The sequence below is a fragment of the Pelodiscus sinensis genome, chromosome 5, assembly GCF_052426305.1.
Source record: "Pelodiscus sinensis isolate ZL-2025 chromosome 5, ASM5242630v1, whole genome shotgun sequence".
Lineage (NCBI taxonomy): Eukaryota > Metazoa > Chordata > Testudines > Trionychidae > Pelodiscus > Pelodiscus sinensis.
Window position 1 is genome coordinate 109,919,056 of NC_143056.1, and position 23,545 is coordinate 109,942,600.

Sequence of the window (23,545 nt, forward strand, 5' to 3'; positions counted from 1 at the left end):
GTAGGGGAGAAGCAGCTGCCGGAAGCAGGGCTTGCCTGGGGCATCGGAGCTGGCCGGGAGAGATTGGGGGGGGACCGGCAGTAGCAGGGCTGCCGGGGAGCGCAAGGTCGGGGTAGGGAGCTGGCCAGGGACGATGCAGGGGGTGGCGGCAGAGGAGGAGGGGGCAAGAAGCAGCCGCCAGAAGCAGGGCTGGATGCAGGCAGCAGGTCTGGGCAAGGGAGATTGGGAGGAGAAGTGGGGGAGAACTGGCTGTCAGGGAGGGGATTGGGGGAAGTGGGGCTGACCAGAGGCACAGCAGGGGGAGCAGGACTGACCCGGCCATATGTAGATCTCGGGGAGCTCCCCCCAGAAAAGCACGAGTGAGTCCGGCCTGGGGATTCTATTTCCCCTCCCCCTCCCCTCGAGTAGCTGCCAACTGGCTGGCTGGTAGACACACTCATGCAGCCTGAGCACATTTACCAGCCAGGCAGTTTGAAACTACAAACTGATACATCTAGTAATAATAAAATGTACCTAGTGAGAAAATAAAAGACAAGTTATATGTCTGGTATTTTCTCAGTTTGTTTTTTATGTGTTTATATTTTTGGGCTGCAAAAACCAGTCCTTAAAAAAAAGGTTCCAACTAAAGTAAAAAGTTTGGGAAACCATGGTCTAACCAGCTTTCTGTCTGTCTTACACTCCATTTACTCAATCCATATTCTTTAACTTCATGGCAAGAATATCGTGGGTAACCATATCAAAAGCTTTGCTAAAGCTAGCACTGGGAGGACCAGAAACAACTTATTTGAATATTCATCATTTGATTAATGAATATGCAAATATGCAAATTAATACTACCAGTCCTCCAAAAGTTTGTGAATGGATTTACTGGTCCCCATGTCAAAAAGTTTGGGAGGCCCTGATCCAATCCATATTCCCTTAACTTGCTGGCAAGAATATTGTGGCAGACTGTAACAAAGGCTTTGCTAAAGTCAAGGTATATCACATCCACTGACTTTCCCATATCCACAGAGCCAGTTACCTCATCATAGAAGCTAATCAGATTGGTCGGGCATGAGTTTGTGAATCCATGTTGACTGTTCCTGATCACTTCCCCCTCTTGCAAGTACTTCAAAATGGATTCCTTGAGGATCCCCTCCATGATTTTTCTGAGGACTGAGGTAGGGCTGACTGGTCTATAGTTCCATGAATTGTCTTTCTTCCCTTTTTTAAATATGGGCACTACATTTGCCTTTTTCCAGTCATCCAGGATCTCTCCTGATCTCCACGAGTTTTCAAAGATAATGGCCAAAGACTCCGCAACGACATTTGCCAACTCCCTCAGTACCCTCAGATGCATTAAATCTGAGCCCATGGATTTGTGTATGTTTAGCTTTTCTAAATAGTTCCTAACTTGTTTTTTCCCCTCCAAGGGCTGTTCACCTCCTTCCCCTACTGCGTTGCCTAGTGCATTTGTCTGGGAGCTGACATTGTCCATGAAGACAGAGGCAAAGAAAGCATTGAATACTTCAGCTTTTTCCACATCAACTGTCACTAGGTTATCTTACCTCCCTCATCCAGTAAGGGCCCCATACCCTCTCTGATCCCCCTCTTATTGCTAACATGCCTGTACACACCTTTCTTGTTATCCTATGAGCTTTCCTACCTCAAATTCCTGTACCAGGTATTATTTTTATTAAATAAATACCGTTCAAAAATTATAAAATATTTCTGTTCTAGTTTAAAGAGTAAAAAAACCACCATAAGAAAATTATCTAATTTTACCTGATCTGCATGAATTAGCATCATAAAGGCATTTCTTTTGCAGCTTGCATCTTTCTCATTCACCAGGAAATCATGGATCAGTTCAGGAGCATCAGGTATAAGATGTTCAAAGTTTCTTGGGGAAAAAAAAAAAAAAGGATTTTAAAAAAAGCCATAAGAAAAATAAAGTGATACAGCTAAATAATTAACAGCATATGCGCTACATAAATGTTTATGTCGTATTTACCCTTGATAGTCACCTTTAAAAAAAAAAATCCTTTGTGCATTTGTAACCTACATCTAGTTAAGCACCTGTAAGCGCGCCTGCAGTGGCTTCAAACCTGGGACCTCTGGAGTTTAGTAAAGGAGCCTCTACAGCTTGAGCCAGCTGGCTCTCAACTTTGTCTAGAGCTCACTTGTTGTAAGTGGTCTAAATACCATTACACACGTCAGGTGCAGGTTACACATTTACATTAAAAATGAATGGATGTAAACAGGGCTCGCCGAACCGCGAGCGCAGATTGCCCAAACGCAGCTCTTCTGGGTTACAATCTACTTGCCACGGGCGAGTAGACTGTATTATTTGTCGAGCTGTGGATGTAAAGAATATACACATTCATATTTGCTTAATTATTGCTTGCCTGTTACGTTTGTAACTAAGACCTTCCCCAGTGGTTTGGGTTTAATTTTAGTTTATTTGTAATATTCCATCGGACAACTACACTTTTTGTTTGAGAACACAACTCTCACATTGCTATTACAGCATTTTCAACTAAATCATAACACTACACTACATAATTTATAAAAAAATAAAATTAATTGAAAGTTGTCCCACTTGGACATCTTTCTATGTATTCAAAACAGCTGTACAATTTTCATCCCACCAACCAGAACTAAGCTGATTTCAGTGGAGCTCTGCAGAAATGCAGAAGTTTTCCCACTCAAAGTGGCCTTAGTTATATTTGAGAAAGCTGTAATGGTAGAAAGGTATTATATCTACTGAAAAAGCAGGATCAAAAATAATTTCATATTAGCCTCATTTTTCGTTAGGACTTTCCAGGTGAAATCCACTGACATTAAACTGGACTTCCAAAGGTTTAAATAATTCACAGACTTTTACCTGTAAATTGTGTAGATTGCAAGGACTGCATTTCTACGCACATAGCTGTGACGATGTTCCAAACATGCACGAATAGCTGGCATCAAAGGTTCCAGTAATTCTGCTTCTTTCAGCTTGCAAAGAAAACGAAGAGTAGAGCCCCGGATAAATTCATTAGGGTGCTGAAGATCCTAAAGCAAGAAAAGTAAAGTGTTTGCTGAAATACCAAGTATTACCATTTTACAATATTTCCTGCCCTATGATCAAGAGCTTAAATGACTGATGAAAACTCCCTGCATATAGATTTTAGTTCTTCACAACTGTAGAAACATTGATGGATTTAGAATCATTACTATATATGGGATTACAGATCTCTCGCTCTTTAGAGAAGAAAATGCAGTAAGGGAAAACTAAATGTCTTTAACCTGAACATGAAGCCAGAGGAAGGCAGGTCATAAATGGAAAAGAAGCAAACATTTGTGTACCAATTTTAGAGTCTTTGGGCTCAAGTTTTTAAGCTTCTATTTTTACTTTTAGGGTTCCAATGTAGTTATTTTTCCTGATCAACAAAAAGAAGCAAATTCCTTAAGTATTTTCAGATCAAGTGGCAACCATGATGATTGATTCATTACATTACTACATTATTCTGATTGAAAATGGCAATTAAAATAAAACTAGATAAAATGACTATCCATGTTTTCGTAACTTGAAGATTTCATTGGAAAAGCCATTACACTCCATTGCATTACTTCAGATTCTCAGCTACATCTCAAAGACAAATATTTCTGACAGTGAAGTTCTCTCATATTATTTCAGAGTGAATGTTAATTAAGACTCAGGACAGTCTCAGACACCAAAGCAGAAGTGACAGAGATGCAGCCGTGTTAGTCTGGTCTAGCTGAAGCGTAAGTGCTGAAAGGAACAAATGTACAATCTCTTCCAACAGTTTCAGGACAGTATGTTTTAAATGTGATGGAAAAGAAATGCTCATTCAACAAATTATGACCCTCCTAATGATAACTAGTCGGAAATGTTTGTGCTTTTCATTGTTAGTGATAATTAATGCCTCCTTGAGGAAATTGCTGACCACCCTTCAACATTGTAGGGTCTGGTCCCTGCAGAAACAAACTTGCCACTTTCTGCCATATTTCTAAACTCTGAGGAATAGGTTATAGAATTAAAAAAAAAAAAATCAAGCAGCATCCAATACCCTTCTTTCTGGATCATATTCGTTTGGGTCTCAAACCTAGACATGACACAAAATCTATCAATCACCTCAAAAAGATGGATACAGGTTGATTCCATTATACCTATGCCACTGATTTTGAGAGGGATTTCCCTTCTGCTTTGCCAATGATGCCAACCTTCACTGCTTACATATTAAATTTCTGATCAAGTACTCTGATGCTCTCTCTCATGCTCCCACTTTGCATGAGAGGAATCCTCCATCAAGCTTTGTCGTCTTTCTAATCACTTCTTAAAACTCCCCTTTTTTGCAATGTCAAAAAAAAAGTCTAACATCACTTGGGTGACCAATGAGCTGGCACCATGGTGTATCAGTACATTCTCATTACCATACGGTATCCCACAGGGTAGGAAATTGAGGCCCCTTTTGCATAGTAAACCTCTGATGATGCCCACTTACATGCCTCTCTTTCATTTATATGAACTAGGGATGTCAAAATTAGATTAATCAACTAATCAAATAGTCAATGGACTTCCCATCAACTATTCGATTAGTTGAGAAGGTTGCTTCCACTTTGAAATGTAGTAAGAGCTGCCTGGCTCTTGCTACAGTTCAAAGATGGAAGTGCTGCGTAGCATTCCGCCTTTGAAATGCACAAGAGTCCCTGCTGGGGCTCTCGTACATTTCAAATCAGAACTGCCACATGGAACTTGGGGCGAGCAGGGACTCCCCTGCTGTCTCTGGGATCCATGCAGGCGCTTCCACTTTGAAATGCACAAGAGCCCCAACAGGGACTCCTGTACATTTCAAAGGTGGAACACCGCCCACTGCAACCCTGTCCCCTCCCACGGAGCTAGAACTTGGGGAAACTGGCTTTTAAGCCGGCTCCCGCCAGCATCTCCTCCTCTTCCACCCCTGCTTACTGCCTCTTTCTGATAGAGGCAGCAAGGTGCAGGGAGAAGAGACTAGCTGACTAGCGTGTTGACCATCTGATAAAGCTTTTGCTTATCTGATAGTTGACTAGTCACTTACATCCCTAATAGGAACAGGTATCTGCTGGAAGTTCCAGCGTGTGGATGAAAGCTAACTCACAGACTAAATTGGGCTCCATGCAGCCCAGACCAAAAAGAGACGAGGTGGGTGACATCACTTTCATTACACCAACTTCTGTTGGGGAGAGAGATAAGCTGACGAGCTTAAATCAAGTTCTTCTGCAGGTCTCCTTAAGCTCAAAAACCTGTCTCTCTCACCAACAGAAGTTGGTCCAATAAAATATGATACCTCACCCACGTTGTCTCTCTAAAACCCTTGAACCAACACTGCAAAAAAAAAAAAAAAAAATCAGCAATGGCCAGAAACATCAACTTTTATCTGCAGCTGGCCAAGAAATTACAATCTTTCTTCTCAGATGCAGATCATGCTACAATTGTCCATACCTTTAGCGCTCAACTACACAAACAAAAACTTTTATGCAGGGATATTCTGATTGTTCCAACTAGACCAGGCACATATGCCATCCTTTAGGTAAGAAACCAATATGTATGTATTGCACACATGGACATGGGTACTGCAATTTCAAGTCCAGGTTTAATTTAAGTGCAGATTACCATCTGTCAAAGTCCTAAATAGCCTATGATACACTTATTTCAAAGAATAACTCTCCCTCTTATATTTCCTCATCCACACTGTTAATCCACAGAGAAGATTATCGCAAGAGAGGGTAACAGCATCACTGAAAACGTTTGTATTTTCTTGACAACACATCTTCCGGTTAGCAGTTCTTCAGTTCTGGCCTAGCCAGGCAGAGTGCTTAGGCCACTGAGAAAGTGAACACGGTATATCCACTCCTTATTAACAACAAAATGTGACATCACCAGGATATGCATTACGTAGAAAATGGTCAGATAAAAGGGTTATGGGGCATAAACTCAAAGAACAAATAACAAACATGTTTACCTTTCTATAGGCATCACACACAAGGATCATTTCTTGCAACAACTTGCCATCTGGAGTGGTCTTTGGAACTATCTCCCAAAAAACTAACAATAGCTTTTTGATAGTGTGATCTTGAAGAGGCAGTACAAAACGGATAATTGTCATCAGAAGTCCAGGTAGTTTTTCACCATTCAGGATCATAATAATTACTTTCTTCAAGGCCTCTGTCTTAGACTTTACATCTCCTTTTTCTGGTAGAGGGAAGGAGGAGTTCAAATGTAAGCACAGCAAATACATAAAGTGGAAGTAACAGATCCTCCCAGAATTACTTAAATAATCAACACTTGTTAAAACAATGCAACAGAAATATAGATCCTTCATGCCAATAATATAAACCTTGCTCACATTTTTTGTATAACTGTAGCATCTAGGAGATCAAGTCATAAAACACAACATGAATAAGCTCAAAGGTACACTAATAAATTCTTACTCACAAATTTAAGAATAAAAAAAGAGCATGGGAGGTTTAATAAGTACTGCTATAATTTATCTTCCACTGAAACTCAGTTAATTCACAACACAGATCTAATGAAGGGATTTTCATTACTGACAGACCATACTCCACACCAGGAAATCACAATGCATATGGTGTTGCAGTCATTCTTGCATAGGTACCTCTTACTCCTGGGGGTATTTTGCACCACTGTGTATGCACAGAATTTATATACGCCTTCTCCCCTTCGCCCCATTTTCTTTGCTTCCCCACAAAAACATGATTAACAGGGAAGCAAAGGAAAAACACAAGTGGTCATGTGACTCTCTACAGAAATGTTTTGGGTGCCTGGGGCAGTTAACAGAAAGTTACTGTGGAAGAGGGAGCATGACTAGAAAAGACCCAGCTGGTGGCTGCTATCATACACTAGACTCAGATGTTAGTCCCAGCTGGGCTGGATAGGACTTCCCCTTCCCTTGCTCAGCATCCAGGACTGAGTCAGACTCTTCCCCAGATTTCTCCCCCAAGCTGCAGGAAGCTCTACCACATCCCCACTTTCACCTATTGTTCCTCTGCTCTGGGGGGGGGGGGGGGGCGGGGAGGAAGCATCCTTGTACATAGAACTGCCCCCCACCTGACCAAATCCCATGCATTCAGACCCCCTCATCTAGATACTTCCACAAAGCCTCATCTCCCCCTTCACTCAGAAGCCCCAACAAAGAGCCCCCCCCATTTACCCTGCACCTGGCTCACCCCAAGGAGCCACCTCTGCACTTGGATCCCTACCCCACTGATCCCCTCACCCACTGAGCACCAACTACCTTCATCTGGACCAGCCTGCAGTCCCATTGCCACTGCACCCAAAACTCCCTGCAACTAGTTCATGTGCCTCTAGATCCCCCTCCGTGCCCAATCCCCCACTAGGAATGTTAAATTGTGGGTAAACAGCTAATCAAATAGTCGATGGAATTTCCATCCACTACTCGATTAGTCAGTGAAGGGAAACTGCAGAGCCATAGCAGGGTTAGCTCCTGGTCCAGGAGTTAATCCCGCAGCAGCTCTGACATGTAAGTGTATGAAGAGCCTATTCCCAGCTTGTGCCTTGTCTCCCCGTCTGTGCATCTGCTTTTTAAATCAGATGGCTCTTAATACATTTAATAAACAGACACCACAGCAGAGGGAACCAGGAATAAGCCAAGAATCAGCCGAGTCCTGGCTCACGCTGGTCCCCCTCTATGCCTTTGCCTCTTTTGCTCTCCCCCCTTCCCCGCCGAGATAGTGCTGGGGGAAACCAGCTTTTAAATCAACTCCCCCCAGCACCGGCTCCCCTCCCACCCCATTGCTGCATCTCTGTGATAGAGGCAGCAAGGGTGGAGGAGGGAGAGAGAGAGAGAATGACTAGTGAAGTCACTACTCAACTACACAATAAGCATATGCTTATTGGGTAGTCAGCTAGTGGCTTACATCCCTATTCCTCACTGAGCTATCGACACAGAACCCTCTCAGCCCACAAGTGGATCCTTCCACACTTGGATCCTGCCTGCCCACACCCACAGGGGGGCAGGGCCCTGTGGTGTTTCTGAGGCTGGACCAATCCTTGGGATGTGTCAGGGTTGACTGCAGCCTGGGGAAAGTGATCTCTGCCTCAGTGCAGCCAGTGGCCTGTGCTCCCCAAAGTCATCCTGGAGACTCTAGATGTATTTGGCAGCACTTCAGAATTTTGTAAAATTTTAAAATATTGTGTACGGTAAATTTTTTTTGGCACAGAATGTGCTCAGAAGTAACCTCTGAGTTAGTAAGGATGCCAAAGTGCTGGTAATATGTACTCAACTACAAAGCAGCAAAAACTTGAAGCCTCCAAGTAGATTTATTAAGGAATGCATTGAAATACGGAGCACAAACATGGATTATAAAAATAGGACAAGAGAAAATATTGACACAAAGAGACTCTTTCAGATACAATAAATACAGGATATATAAATGAGATTCCATTAATGAACAGTTACCACAAAAACACTAGACATACCACCCTGTCTGAGGCTCCACAACACAGAGTTCTTGAGAAGTGCCTGGTGAAGGTGGGGGTGTCAACAGTACTTTCCCTGAACCAACCAAAGCTAGGTTTAACATTAATCCAACAAACCTAAATTCACAGATTACTTCATATGTTAGTATTTAATTAGAAGAGATTGGTAGGGCTATAAAGTATTTATATCACAATGGACAGACTTCTGACAACACATTAAGGTAGGTACTTTTGAATTATGGGGAGGAAATGGTGGTTACACTACTACTGGGTTTTGAAATTTCAAGTGGCTTTTAGAGGTATTCTACTCTCTCCTTTCTCTGCTTTAAGAATGGTTGCAACAGTTCAATAAGTGATGTGATAGAATAGGACTTGCAACCAGGCACGCTCCTTGAAATCTGCATTTAGGACTAATTTAACTCTCACTGACCTCAGTAGGAAGTGCTATCTTTCCACATACAGAAAATGCAGAAATGTATTGTTCCCCCGACCCCCCGTGTATAGGAGGCAGTTAGAGTGGCCAAAAAGGCTTTACCATAAAGTAACTACAGTAAAACTCCGATGGTCCGGCATCTGATGGTCCGGCACTCCTGATGGTCCGGCACCATCAGGAACCCGGAAGTGCTCCGGGCAGCCGGACCATTGGAGCTGCTCTGCCCCCAGCTTCCAAGATTCAGCCGCTGCTGAAACTGACCAGCGGCTGACTCCAGGAAGCCCGGGCCAGAGCAGCTCTGCCCCGGCTTCCTGGAATCAGCCCCTGATCACTTTCAGCAGCAGCTGACTTGGGTACACCTGGGACAGAGCAGCTGGGGTACTGCCGGGTTGGTCCAGTAGCGCCGAGGAGCGGTGCTGCCGGACCAACCCGGCAGCACCCCAGCTGCTCTGCCCCAGGCATCCCCAAGAGCAGCTGGGGTGCTGACGGGTTGGTCTCACCACGCCAAGGGTTGGCGCTACCGGACCAACCCGGCAGCACTCCAGCTGCTCTGCTGCAGGCGTTCCCGATTCAGCCACTGCTGAAACTGACCAGCAGCGGCTGAATCAGGGACACCTGGGGCAGAGCCAGACTATTGGAAGGGGGGGCTATGAGGGGTCTGGGGTGGGGGGGATGCCACCCCAGGCCCCTCATAGCCCCCCCTTCCAATAGTCCGGCATATCTGATAACCTGGCACCCCCTGGGTCCTAAAGGTGCCGGATTATCGGAAGTTTACTGTACTCTGTTTCCTATCTTCCAATAGGCCTTAGGAGGATACTTGGAAAGTATTCAAGTCATAAAACACAATGATAGTTTCACCCCAATGTTTCTTGCTTTTAAATTGTAAGACATATTTCGGATAGGTGCTTTAAATTCATCAAGGTATTTAAGTGAGTGAGTAATCCCATTCAACTTCTGCATTTAAGTTCAGATCTGAATTCTGACCTTTTTATTGTCTTAGAATAGCAATGTTATGCATAAGTCTTCCAATTATTAAATTAGGTTTAAACATAATATGACAACTAATTGTTTTATAGTTATTTTTAAAAGTTCATAGTTTGAGATTGTAAAATATAGAAACAAAGTAAAGTCTCTCATTAAAGGTTATCGTAAATAATTACAAGTGTTAATTCGAGAAAAATAATTTCGTGCTAACCATAAAATATATTACTTGCCTAGGTCATTTTTTAAGCTGATTTCAGATGGTGGTTCTGAATCCATTGGAACATTAATCAACGTATAACATACATTTTCTGCGGCTGTCATTGTTCTTGATTACAAATATCTTCTTAATAGAATAACTACTTCTGAAAGATATCAGGCACTCTAGAAAAAATGGAATTAATGCAACTTGTTAATAACTGCACAGTAAAACACCACAAAAATATTTTATTGCAATTTCCACAAAAATATTAAACATTGTTTCACCACAATTTTAAATGTAAAGGTTTTCTAAACTGTTCGAAATGTCTTAAAGATGTTCTTTCACTTTATAAATGTTCTTATTAACACACTGTATTAAAATGTTAAAACAAATATGCCAAATCCCCAAAGAGCAACATGAAAAAAAAAAAAAACAATGAAATATGTTTATTACTTAGCTACTTACCAACAAGTCTTACAGGGTCTAGTGAGTTGATAATCAGTCTGCAAAGCACTTTGTGACTGATAAGACCAAAGTATTATAAAACAGTAACAAATACTATAACCAGGATTACAAAATGTAATTTAACCTTTTAAAAATTTTAATTGTTGGGTCTGTATATCTCACTTTGGCATATGTAGAATTCTTGTGTGTACAATTAGACACATGCAGTATGGAATGTTTTGTGGTTTTAAATATTCAAAGGAAAGCCAGCAAGGGTGTTTGCAATGCTGGGATGCCTCAATGTTTAGCAATCATAAGTCAACAGTCCCTTCTGTCCTTTAAGTCTTAGCAGTGGTTAGTCCTACAAAGTCATGGGACCTCTCTAATTGGTAGGGGCTGGTGAGGTTACTTCCCCTCTAAGGGTGCAATGCAGAAAGAGAATTCTTGCCCAAAGTGGAAATTTATAAAACAATAGGGAGGTAGGAGTTTCTTGGTCTTTGGCTGGCACACCCAATAAAGTGAACCAGAGACCCCAGTGATAGGGAACTTCCCTAGTTTGTCAGCTTAGCTGGAACAAGAACAGTTTGAGGGTGAATTGGAAATAAGTTTGTACTGAGGTTTTAGTGTTAGAATTAGCTAAGCATTTTCTGTTATTTTAAGTTTGTAATCTACTTTGCTCTGCCTATTCGCATTATAACTCCTTAAATCCTAATGCTTGTACTTAATAAAATCACTTATTTACTATCAAGCAGAGTGTAAATAATTGTTATCTGGGGGAGCGATCAGTGTGTACATTCCTCTTTTCATAGTTAAAGGGGGCTTACCTAATGGATTCCTTTGGGGTTCTGATCCCATTTGGGGAGTGGTATCCCAGGAAGCTGGGCCCAAAATTGCATTTCCTTGGACCTGAAGAGTTTCAGTGTCTGTATTGAGGCGGGGGGGGGGGGGAGGAAAGAGGCAATGATCTCAGCTCTGTGCCTTGGCTTGGCATGGTAGCAAGAAGCCCCCAGAGAGCAGGAAAAGGAGTGACAGTGGCCTTGTCAGCACCCTAGGAAGCACCCACAATGGGTCTTCTGTGACCTCACCCCATCACAACCAGGTTGCAGATTCAACTTGTAGTTCTTATTAGGGATGTCGGATAGTGTGTAATTGAATAGTTGTGTAACCTCATCAAATGTTAATGGTTAAACATGACTATTTCATAGTCCCCAGGGGCGGGGCTGGCAATCAGTGCACTCCCGGTCCCACTCCTAGGGATTCCATTGCAGTCCAGCAGCGTGGGGTTCCAGCAGTCCCTGTCCCTATCCCTGAGCTTCCCAGAGACAGAGGCTGCTCTCGCACCCCATGGCACAGCCCCATCTGAGGCAAGCCTGGGCCTGTAGCAGGCAGGGGCTGCTGGCCCAAGCTCCCCATGGACAGAGGATGCTCCACGGCAGCATGCCCTGGGCTCCCCACTGCCTCTGTGAGAGGTAGCTGGCTCTGCAGAGCTGGCACACATGGAGAGATGCCTTAAAAGACGGCTCCCCACACATCAGCTCCTGCCTGTCCTCCCCTACCCATGCTGCTGCCACTGATAAGAGAGGCATCAGCGCGGAGGAGCAGGCAGCTCTGCGGGAGCAAATACACAGGGGCAACTGGCTTGAAAGCCAGCTTCCTCAGTGTACCAACTCCTGCCTGCTCCCCCCTCCCCCCCACGCTGCTGCCCCTCTATCAGAGGCAGCAGTGTGGCAGTGGGGGCACCACAGGATCCAGTGCTCAGGGGGAGACAGCTTAAAAGCCAGCACCTCACTAGCACCAGCTCCCACCTCCCCCCCCCCCCTTACTGCCTCTGATACAGAGGCAGCGGGGAGGAGGGAAGTGCATGTAGTCAACAAGATTAACTGATTAACCGATAAGCCAGGGTTTATCGTGTAGTCGTCTACATGCTGAGATTCCTAGTACTTATTAAGAACTCATACATAAAACAAATTCAAAGCTTTACATAGTATTTTTTTATTCAGGGTAGTTAACTGTTCTTTTTTTTTAAATGAAAAACAATCACTTGTACAATATCTTATAACCACATGCTTGATTAAACTTCATAGAGCTTAAGGGCAGAAAGGACTTAGAGATCATTATATCTGACTTCTATATAATACAGACCACCAATACTAACAAGCACTTGCACGTTAAGTCAACAACTGAAATGAGACCAAAGTTTTACAGCCACCAGGAGACTAGACTATATTATGCGCCACAGACAGAAAACAGAAGGGACTGAGAATCACTCAAGGAAAACAAGGCCACTGAAGGAAACTTAAACATTCTTTGAAAAAAGATATATTGGCACTGGAAGGGGTTCAGAAAAGGGCAACAAAAATGATGAGGGTTTTGGAACGGGTCTCATATGAAGAGAGATTAAAAAGACTTGGATTTTTCAGCTTAGAAAAGAGGCGACTAAGGTGGGGGGGGAGGGATATGGTAGAGGTCTATAAAATCATGACTAATATGGCAAAAGTCAATACGGAAAAGTTATTTACTTACTCCCTCAATAAAAGAACTAGAGTTCACCAAATGAAATGAATAGGCAACAGGTTTAAAATAAACAAAAGGAAGTTCTCCTTCACTCAGCAAACAGTCAACATGTGGAACTCCTTGCCAGAGGATGTGATGAAGACTAGGACTTTAACAGGGTTCAAAAAATTGCTATATAGATCCATGAAAGTTAGGTCCATCATTGGCTATTAGCCAGGATAGGTAGGAATGATGTCCCTAGCCTCTGTTGGTCTGGAAATGGGTGACAGGGGGAGGAATCGTGTGAGGATTACCTGTTGTGTTCCCTCCGGTATTGGCCACTGTTGGCAGACAGGATACCAGGCTAGATGGACCTTTGGTCTGACCCACTATGGCCATTCTTATGAATAGGTTTTCATGGCTGAGTATTGTTAGGAAGGTTTTCAAATCCAAATCATCCTTACTGGGTGATGCTTACACCACTTATGGTTAACCGGTGGCCCAGTCAGACTGGAGCAGCTCCCACCTATGGCAGGCCTGACATGGCCAAAACATCCATGCTGCACCACAGAAGGGGGAGGGACCGCTCCAGCCCTGGTTAGGCCCACTGCGCTGGTGAACCGATTAAATGGGATTTTACGTCCCTAACTACTAACCGTAATACAGGCAGTCCCCGAGTTACGCGGATCCGACTTATGTCGGACCCGCACTTACGAACGGGGCTCTCTCCCCCCGGAGCTCGCAGGCAGCGGGACCGCCCAGAGCGCAGCAGTCCCGCCACCTCGACCTCCGGGGCGAGAAAAGCTGCTCCCGGTGTCCCTGGTCTGCTGGAGACGGTCCCCAGCAGACCAGAGGCACTGCGAGCAAAGCGGCAGCCGCAGCGGAGTCCCACGCCTCTGAGGCTTTGCCAGAGCAAAGCCTCAGAGGTGCAGCACCCCGCCGCTGCTGCTTTGCTCCCCGTGTCCCTGGTCTGCTGGGGGGGTGCAGCTAGTGCCCTCCCACCCCAGCAGACCAGGGAAATGAGGAGCAAAGCCTCGGGCCTGTGGTAGAGCAGGTGGGGCGCTGCCGGTTGGTCCCGCAGCACCGCTCCTTGGCGCTACTGGAGCGACCCGGCAGCACCACAGCTGCTCTGCCCCAGGCGTCCCCAAGTCAGCCGCTGCTGAAACTGACCAGTGGCTGACTATAGGAAGCCCCTGCACGGGGCTTCCTAGAATCAGCCGCTGATCAGTTTCAGCAGCAGCTGTCTTGGGGATGCCTGGGATTCTTAAGTTGAATCTGTATGTAAGTCAGAACTGGCATCCAGATTCAGCCGCTGTTGAAACTGATCAGTTTCAGCAGCGGCTGAATCTGGACACCAGTTCCGACTTACATACAGATTCAACTTAAGAACAAACCTACAGTCCCTATCTTGTACGTAACCCGGGGACTGCCTGTATATAATTTATCATTCAAATCAGCTTCTGTCCTAGATGACTGGAGGATAGCAAATATGACACCAATTTTTTAAAAAGGCTCCCCAAGCGATCCCAGCAATTACAGGCAAAAGCTAGTCAAATTGGCTTATATGTAGTAAAGAACAATTTTTAGACAGACATACAGAATTTGTTGGGGAAAACCCAACATGGTTTTTGTAAATGGAAATCACGCCTCACCCATCTTACCAGAATTGAAGGTGTCAACAAGCATGTGGACAATGGTGATCCCTGGGATATAGTTTACTTTGATATTAAGAAAATCTTTGGCAAGGTCCCTCACCAAAGGCTCTGAAGCAAAGTAAGCCATGGAATAAGAGGGAAGGTCCTCTCATGGATCAGTATCTGCTTTTAAAGCAGGGAATAAAAGGTAGGAATAAAGTGACAGTTTTCCTGAATGGAGAGAGGTAAATAGTGGTGTCTTCCAGGGACCTGTCCTGGAATCAGTATTATTCAACATATTCATAAATTATCTGGAAAAAATGTAGACAGAGAGGTGGCAAAATCAGCAGATGATGTAAAGTTACTCAAGATAGCCAAGTCCAAAACAGATTGTGAAGAGTTACAAAGGGATCTCATAAAATTGGGTGATTGGGCAACAAAATGGCAGATGAGAATCAATGTTGACAAATGCAAAGTCTTACACATTGGAAAACATAATCCCAACTGGCCATAGAAAACGAAGGGGTTTAAAATTAGCTCTTCCTCTCAGGAAAATGATCTTGGAATCATTGTGGATCGTTCTCTGAAAATATCCACTCAATGTGCAGCGGCAGTCAAAAAAGCCAACAGAATGTTGGAAATCATTAAGAAAGGGATAGAAAGTAAGACAAAAATAGTATATTGCCTCTATATAAATTCATGATATGTCCACTTCCAATTCCAGTGTCTTTTTGACCATACCTGCATGCAGTATTCAGGAAAAAGTTCAGAAAAGGGCAGCAAATGTGATTGGGGTATAGAATGGCTTCCATATGAGGAGAATTCAGTAAAAATGGGACTTTTCAAAATGGAAATGAGACAACTAGGGAGAGATATGATAGAGGTCTATATAAAATCATGACTCGTAACACAGTAACTAAAAATCACCACATGAAATTAATAGGAAGCAGATTTAAAAACAAACAAAAGGAAGTATGTCTGCACAGAATGCAGTCAACCCATGGAGCTCACTGCCAGAGCATGTTGTGAAGGCCAAGACTATCACAGGGTTCAAAAAAGAACTAGATAAATTCATGGATGATAGCCATAATGGTCAGGAACACCTTCCCCAGCCTCTCTTTGCCAGAAGCTGGGAATAGCTGACAAGGGAAGGATCATTTGATGATTACCTGTTCTGCTCATTCCTTCTAAAACATGAAGCAAAATGCAGGACAATGTAGCACTTTAAAGACTAACAAGATGGTTTATTAGATGATGAGCTTTCGTGGGCCAGACCCACTTCCTCAGATCAAATAGTGGAAGAAAGTAGTCACAACCATATATACCAAAGGATACAATTTAAAAAAAATGAACAAATATGAAAAGGAAAAATCACATTGCAGAACAGAAGGGGGATGCGGGGGGGTGGGAAGGGGGAGGAAGGAAGGTAAGTGTCTGTGAATTGCTGATATTAAAGGTAGGGAGAGTGGGATGTTTGTGAGTTAATGGTATTACAGGTGATAATTGGGGAAACTGTCTTGGTAATGGGTGAGAAAGTTCAAAGACTTGTTAAGTCCTTGTTGGTAAGTGTCGAATTTTAACATGAATGACAGTTCAGAGGATTCCCTTTCAAGTGCAGATGTAAAAGGTCTTTGTAGCAGAATGCAGGTGGCTAAGTCATTTAGAGAGTGTCCTTTCTGGTTAAAGTGGCAAGAAACTTTTCTCTTTGTGATCTTGTCTGATATCTGTTTTGTGGGCATTAATCCTTTGGCGAAGTGTCTTGAGATGTTTGTCCAATGTACATAGCAGACGGACACTTTCGGCACATGATAGCGTAGATTATATTTCTGGATGCGCAGGAATATGTGTTCTTGATCTTATAACTCACTTGGTTAGGTCCAATAATGGTATCAGCAGAATGAATATGTGGACAAAGCTGGCAACGGGGTTTGTTGCAAGGGAAGGTACCAGGGTTGGTATTAGTGTGGTATGTCCTGTGGTGGTTGGTAAGAATCATCTTGAGGTTAGGTGGTTGTCTATAGGAGACTATGGGTCTGTCTCCCAGAGCCTCTTTGAGTATGGTATCCTGTTCCAATATAGGCTGTAGTTTAGGGTTAAACATGGCACTGGTCACTATCAGAGGACAGAATAGTGGGTTAGGTGGACCATTGGTCTGACGCAGTACGGCCATCCTATGTTCTAATGGCAGGAAATATATAAGTGAGATATACCCAGCTAGTCCAAGTAGGTGTTTTGCACCCATATGCTGCAAAGGAAAGCACAACCTGCCATGTCACTGTCAATCTGACTTAAAGACAGAATTCCTTCCTGCTCTCACACCTAATGGTCAGTTAGATCCTGAGTAAATGAGCAATAATCAGCTAGTCAAGCATCTGAGAGAAAGCTGAATGTCGTGCAGAGACCTGGCCCAAGCCCACCCCCACAAGTCTCATCTCCAGCCATGGCCATTGTCTGATGCTTTAGGAGATTTTTTTTAAAAAATCTTCCCCAATACATTGGGGAGACCGGAACTGCTTCCTGAGCCTGGTGACAAAATAGAAGCTCTTTAGGATAAGCTTTATGCACAAAGGAAATAAATTGAAATTGAGCTCCAGGGCTACTGAGCTCTGCCCACTACCATCACAGGCAACCCCCTCATACAATTGCACTCAAAAATTTGTCCAGCTCTCTTTCAAAACTAAGAGATCTGAAGGCTAATCAGGATTCAGGCTCTGAGACAGGACAATGTGGATATCTTTTCCAAACACTCCAAAGCAAAGAAAAGGCAGCATCAAGATGGTTAAGGGTACTGTGATAAGTCTGAAAGTCTGCTAAAGTTAAAAGCTCCATCAGAATTATGATAATGGACTACATCAATGTCAACTACCCATGTGATCTTGTGTCCCAATGAGCTCACCTGCTGGAACTTACTCATTTTGAAAAATGTGAAACTTTGAGCTTATGATGATCATAAGCGCAACAAAATATGCAGCAAGTGCTGAGAATTTTTACATGGCATCTAATACAAATGTTCTGCTCCCCCTACCCTATCTTGAGACCCATGTGAGACTTCATAGACAGCATAATCAAGTATTGTTGATTAGTGTATATAAAACAGGGTGCTAATATAAAACATTTCATAACTGCATAAAAATGCTTATAAAAATCAGACAAAAATACAAAAGCATCACAACAGTTAGTAAAAAAACTGCTCTTTTATTTTTACCATCCAATTATAAATCAATTGGAATACGTTTTGGTGCATCACATATAGTGCAGTATAAATAAGTCATTGTTCGTATGAAAATTTAGTTTGTACTGATATTGCTAGTGCTTTTTATGTATCATGTTGAAAAAGTAGGCAAATATTCGTATGAGTTGACTTTTCCTCTCCTGCATATCCCCCCAGGGTATTTGCACTCTGCTTGAGCCCCAATGCCCTAAACCATTCCCTAGAATTACAGAGCTGCATAACTGTTTTTCAGCAACTGCACATATTTTAGCACTCTCTGAAGACACAGGCTAAAACATATCAAGATTGCAAGGTAAATTTATAATTGCTTATAATAGGGATTTGAGGCTTACCAGTGGTGGAGCAGCTCCCTGCCTACTGCAGCCAGGAGACTACTCTAGCACAGCCCCTGACTTTGGTGTGCACCCCACAGGCAAGGGCTGCTCCAATCAGGATGCCAGAACAGCCCCTGCCTGACATGTACCCTGGACCTCCACAAGCAGGGGATGTTCTGGCATCCCAGCCCATGCAGCCCCTGCCTGCAGTGGGAAGGCTACAGCCAGGGGCTGCTCTGACTGGACTGAAGCAGCCTCTGCCTGGGGAGGAGGAGGAAGGGAAGGGAAGGGGACATTCCACCCAGAGGCAGACAGGGGCCCCCTCACTCACCCCTCTTTAAATCGGTTAACTGGTTAAACAATATAATTAACCAGTTAAACAGGATTTTATATCTCCAGCTTACATCATCAGTTCAAAAACTGTCATTTTTCTAAGTAACTATTCCCTGATGAAAACTAGCGACAATATTAGTTCAAAATTTTAAAGCGCATGTTTTAGTTCACATTTTCCTATTTTTTATGAAAAAATGAAACACTTCAGATAGTAACTATACTTAGGGATGTCAACATGTAGATGACTACACGATTAACTGATAAACCAAGGCTTATTGGTTAATCCTGTTGACTACAGGCATTCTCTCCCCCTTGCTGCCTTTGTATCAGAGGCAGCAAGGGGGGGCAGGTGGGCACCGACTCCACCTATCCCTGCCCCTGCACTGCTAATTCCAGCAGCAGCACCACCGAGGGTGAAGGGGGCAAGCAGGATCCAAATACGCATATGGATTTGCCTGCCCCTCCTTTCTGCCTCCTACAGAGGCAACGGGGCATGGGGACGAGGACAGAAGCACTGGCTCTGTGGAGTCGCTTGCCCCCCACCCTCCCTCCCTGTCCTGTCCTGTCCTGGCACATCCAGGCTTGCTGTGGACAGAGGTTGCTCTGTGGGATGTGGAGCAGCATACAGGGTATACCGTCCCACGCTCCTGCCTCTGTTTTTAAGCCAGCTCCCCTTGCAGACCAGCTCCCATCTGCCACCCCATACTGCTACTTCTGAGAGGCAGCAACACAGGATGGCAGGGGGCTCCCCATGAGTAGGGCCAGAGTGCACTGACTGCCAGCTCTCTCCCCAGGGACTATGTAATAGTCATGTAACTGCTAAATTTTGATGCAATCACATGACTTCAATTACACACTAACACTCCTAACTATAATATTCTCTATGTCAACATACCACAGAATGGCTATATATAAAAAAAAAATACCATGGCCCCAAACCTGAAAATTCATATTGACTTAATTTTAAGCACGGGCCATTAACTTCAAAGCGAATACTCCTGCACAAAGTTATTCATATGTTTGCAAGATGAGGAACTTAAATAGCACACAAAGTACTATTAAAAAGAATAGTAAACAAAGATTTACTTCATAACCTCTATTATAGCTACCTACAGCTACAACTTGCCATTGTCCTTGTGTGCACCGTAACGCCATGGATTTAACAATACTGCTACATGATCACAAGCAGCACGTTTAAAACCCAGAAGTTACACACACACCAGCTGAGTGGGTCTTTGCTGAAACTCTCCACAATTTTACTTGACACGGAGAGTTTCAGCCCCAAGAGAACGACGCTTCCCAGCAGAGGTGAACTCGTAGCAAAGCTGCAGCCTCGGCCCCGGCCCATGCGAGGCGCTGGGGCAGGCGGCGTGGGATCCTGCGGGCAGCCCGGGTAACTGCTGCGGGCCCACAGGGGCAAAACGAATCTCAGGACGGTTAAACCTCGCTGCCTCAGCAAGCCGGGGCGCGAGCAGACCTCGCAGGGCCCGGCTCCGTGGCGCGCTACCCCCTTGCGCGGGGGCCGCGCCGGTTACCCGCCCTCGCACCCGCGGCCAGGCGTTGGCCCGACTCCCCGGCAGAGCGGAGCGAGGCCGCCGGCTCCGGAAGGGGGCGGGGGCCGCTCTCCGACCACGGCCCGCAGCACGCCCCGAGCCGCTGGAAGCGCTGTACCTGCCTCCAGTGCTGCCCGCGGCGGGACCCCCGGAGCCCCGTCTCTGCCCGTTCGGCGGTGGCTGACGTGGAACCACTCCCCGCGACAGGCCACATCGGTACTACGGCGGCCGCAGCAGGACACGCCTCCTCCGCGCGCAGCAAGGCACAAAGTCGCCTGGTTCCGGTGCGTGTGTGGGGGGGGGGGGGGGGAATACAGCCCCGCGCATGCGCGGCTCTCACACCGCGTGACCGCGACCTCCAGCCGCGGTCTTCAGGCCGGCACTAGCTGAGCAGCCACGTCACTGCCCCCGGGTGTCCTCAGCAAAGCGCGGGGGGCGTGGCTCCAACTCACACCAACGCTGCGACTCCGAGCGCCCGACCCGAAGGCCCTGCTTAGGAGGGTACTGAGCATGCGCATCCGAACTGAGCAGGTTCCCTGGCACGTGCCCTTGCTTGCTCTTTAGAGAGTTTGCAAAGGGGCCACGTCGCAGCCGGTGGGTGAGCAGGGTCTGAGTAGGGGGCAGAAATGTACTTGTCTGGGGGGGATCATGCAGTGCTGGCCTTACCATGAGGCGAACTGAGGCGGCTGCCTCAAGTGCCAGACTGCGAGGGGGCACCACTAGGACCTAGAATGTAGAAAATTGTGTTTGCTGCTGATGCATGTGTATTCTGTCTGCAGTACCATGGGCAGAGTAGAGCAGGAAGAAGGCAGAATTGAGACCTTTCAAAGTTTTGGCCCAAGCGAGGGGGCATCGGAGCATCATTTGAGAGTCCTGCTTCAGGTCCCAAAATGTTGTGGGCAGGCCCTGGGATCAAGCAAGATATAGTGACAATAGACGAACTGGCCTGCCTGGGGAAGAAAAATCAGAAGGGGAGTCTTGGACCAGAGGATGTGAAGGGCAGTCTTGAACCCATGGCAAATAGCAGAGGCTGATAGATGGGGATCTTGGCTGACAGAATTTGCTAAGTAAGCAAAAAGAGGATGTCTGGTGGTACCTACTACTGATAGAAAAATTGATCGGTCGCCAATTGTGTCACCACAGCTGCCCCATTGCAGCACTGCTGGGCTTGACTCTGTAGCCCCAGCCACTTCATCTGGGCAGTGACTTCCCTTCCCTATGGCTGTTCCCCTCCCTGCCCCAGGAGTTGCATCACTCACTGCATCGCTCCCCTCTCACCGCATCGCTCCTGCTCCATGCCCAGAGCTGTGAGGCTGTAGCAGAGGAGCGAGCCCTGTGCCTGGGCCAGGCTGGCACTACAGTTGCCAGCTGGTTTTGGAAAAAATACTGAACCAAAAAAAGGCCCCTGAGAGTTGTTAAGCAAAAAACAAAAAAACAGAGTGTGGCCCCTTTAAGAAATGCATGGTGAGGCTTTTTGGCCTTAACAGGCTGATGGTGGCCGCTCACCATCTTGCCTCCCTGTGTCAGGCTGAACAGTTCACCTGCAGAATCCGGTAAGCACCTCTCTGTATTAAGCTGGATAGCCTGGGATTTTTGCCTCCTAGCCGGGAAAAAATCAGAAAGTACAGGACATTTCAGGTGTCCGGTATTTTCTGGATTTTTTTACCGGACAGGAGGCGAAAATACTGAACTGTTCGGTTCAATACCAGACACCTGGCAACCCTAGCTGGGACCTAGTTGTCCAAGCTGGCCTAGGAATGTCCCTCCCTTTGTCCAGCCCCGCTCACTGTTTCCAGTGGTTTCGGTACATCTGTGCTCCACTCCCACCCCCAGCTCAAAAGACAGTCTTGGGTCAGAGCAGCCAGAGAGGGGAAGTCCCAGAGATGAGGCTAAGGAACGAGGAGCGTGAAACACGTGCATTGCACCAATTGCCTGACACAGGACAGTCCACTGGGGGCTGAACTAGGAGGACAAAGTGGGAAATAGATCCTCCAGTCTCTCCTTGCCAGTCTTCCTCAGAGTTAAGGTAAAATTGCTCCCTGCCTTACCACAGGGTCTGTCTGTGCCGAGGACTTCGCCAGCAGGTTCCCCAGCCTGGCATTCAGGTTCAGACTCTGCAAAGCAAAGGAGAGCTATGGGTCAGAGTTCGGGAAACTTGGGTTACACCTGCCACAGGATGTGGGTCTCTATAAAGTACTGGCCTGGTTCATTCAGATCCCACTGCAGGCAATTAACAAGGGTTCAGGGCAGGGTGCCAGCTGGCTCCTCAATCCATGACCTTAGGAGGAATCTGTGGAGGGCATCGTAGGTAACAAAGTAGGGAAGACCCAAGCTGCTATGGATGGCACCTAGGCAAAACATAGCCTGCTATGTAAGGAAGGAAGGAAGAAGTCCTCCTGGGAGAGTAACATGATCCCCCTTGAGGGAAGGATCTAACACTGCATCTTCTTCCATCTCTGCACACCAACCCCTAGCTCTGGAGCTCCAGCCAATCAAGGGAGCAGGGACCAAAGGTCACTTCTGATCCTGGCAGGGAGGAGCTGAAGATCTCTCTCCCCTTAGGAGGTGTCCTACCTGAGGTGAAGACGGCATGCAGGGCAGCTCTCAGAAAGTACATCTCCAGCTCTGGCTCCAGGGCAGGATTTATGATGCTGGCAAGAGAGAGGTGTTGATACTAGACTGCAGTGCAGGAGTGGGACTGGCACCAACCTGGATGTGAAACCACAGGGAACAGGCCCAGGCAGGCAAAAATGGAAACTGAGGCACTGACACAGGGGATGTGAAGGCTTCCCAGACAGACAATGGCCTGACTCTGCTGCTCTCCTGTATCTGACCTGAGAGGGATCCTCTTCTCAAGAACCCCATAGCATTATTGGAGCAAAAAGAAGAGTTCAGGCAGAAAACAAGGAACCTTCCTGCCCCTTCTGCTGCAGAAACCATGCTTGGGAGGGAGCCTCAGAGTGGGAGGGGCAGCACTGTGGTTAGGGAGCCAGTTGCGAAGGGCTTAGTACCTGAGCCTGTTCACAGTAGTGAGGGAGTTGGTAAGGATAGCGCCAGACAGCTCCTCAATAAGTCCCTGTGAGGCAAAGGAATAGGAGATTCAGGCTCCACTGACACTTCCCCATGAGGCGATTACACAGTCAGTGCCCAGCACACCCAGCAGGATCCCCCCACCCGCCTCTCTGATTCCAGCCTGCCCAACATACTCGGACCACTCCCAGGAGTCCTGCCCAGCTTGTTCCATTTATCTCCTTCCCTCCTTCCTGTCAAAACTACCCTAACACACACCATCCTGGCACCCAGCCTGGGCCCATCTGATTCCTTGCCCTAGACTCAGCTGGCCTGACAGCCACTCCAGTCCACACTGCCCTCTCGCAACCAATCTCAGACTTTCTCCTCTCTCTCTCTCCTCCCCAGTTCTTAGCCCCAGCAATCCCTGTCCCC

General features: G+C 45.8%; 1 protein-coding gene across 3 annotated transcripts in view; it reads right to left on the reverse strand.

The window, feature by feature from the left end:
- COPB1 (coat protein complex I subunit beta 1) overlaps positions 1-20,396 on the reverse strand; it is a 46,457-nt gene extending 26,061 nt beyond the window's left edge. Inside the window, exons 1-5 of one of the 3 annotated variants that reach the window (XM_006126326.5) lie at positions 20,224-20,396; positions 10,130-10,280; positions 5,985-6,214; positions 2,864-3,033; positions 1,765-1,879 (exon numbers count right to left, since the gene is read on the reverse strand). In XM_006126326.5, coding sequence (XP_006126388.1) covers positions 1,765-1,879; positions 2,864-3,033; positions 5,985-6,214; positions 10,130-10,220 — 606 coding nt within the window. In that variant the 5' untranslated portion in view covers positions 10,221-10,280; positions 20,224-20,396. Of the gene's footprint in view, positions 1-1,764; positions 1,880-2,863; positions 3,034-5,984; positions 6,215-10,129; positions 10,281-11,366; positions 11,466-20,219 lie in introns of those variants that run through there. The other 2 variants (XM_006126325.5, XM_075928016.2) reach the window with 2 other exon arrangements.
- Between the last annotated feature and the right edge of the window lie 3,149 nt (positions 20,397-23,545).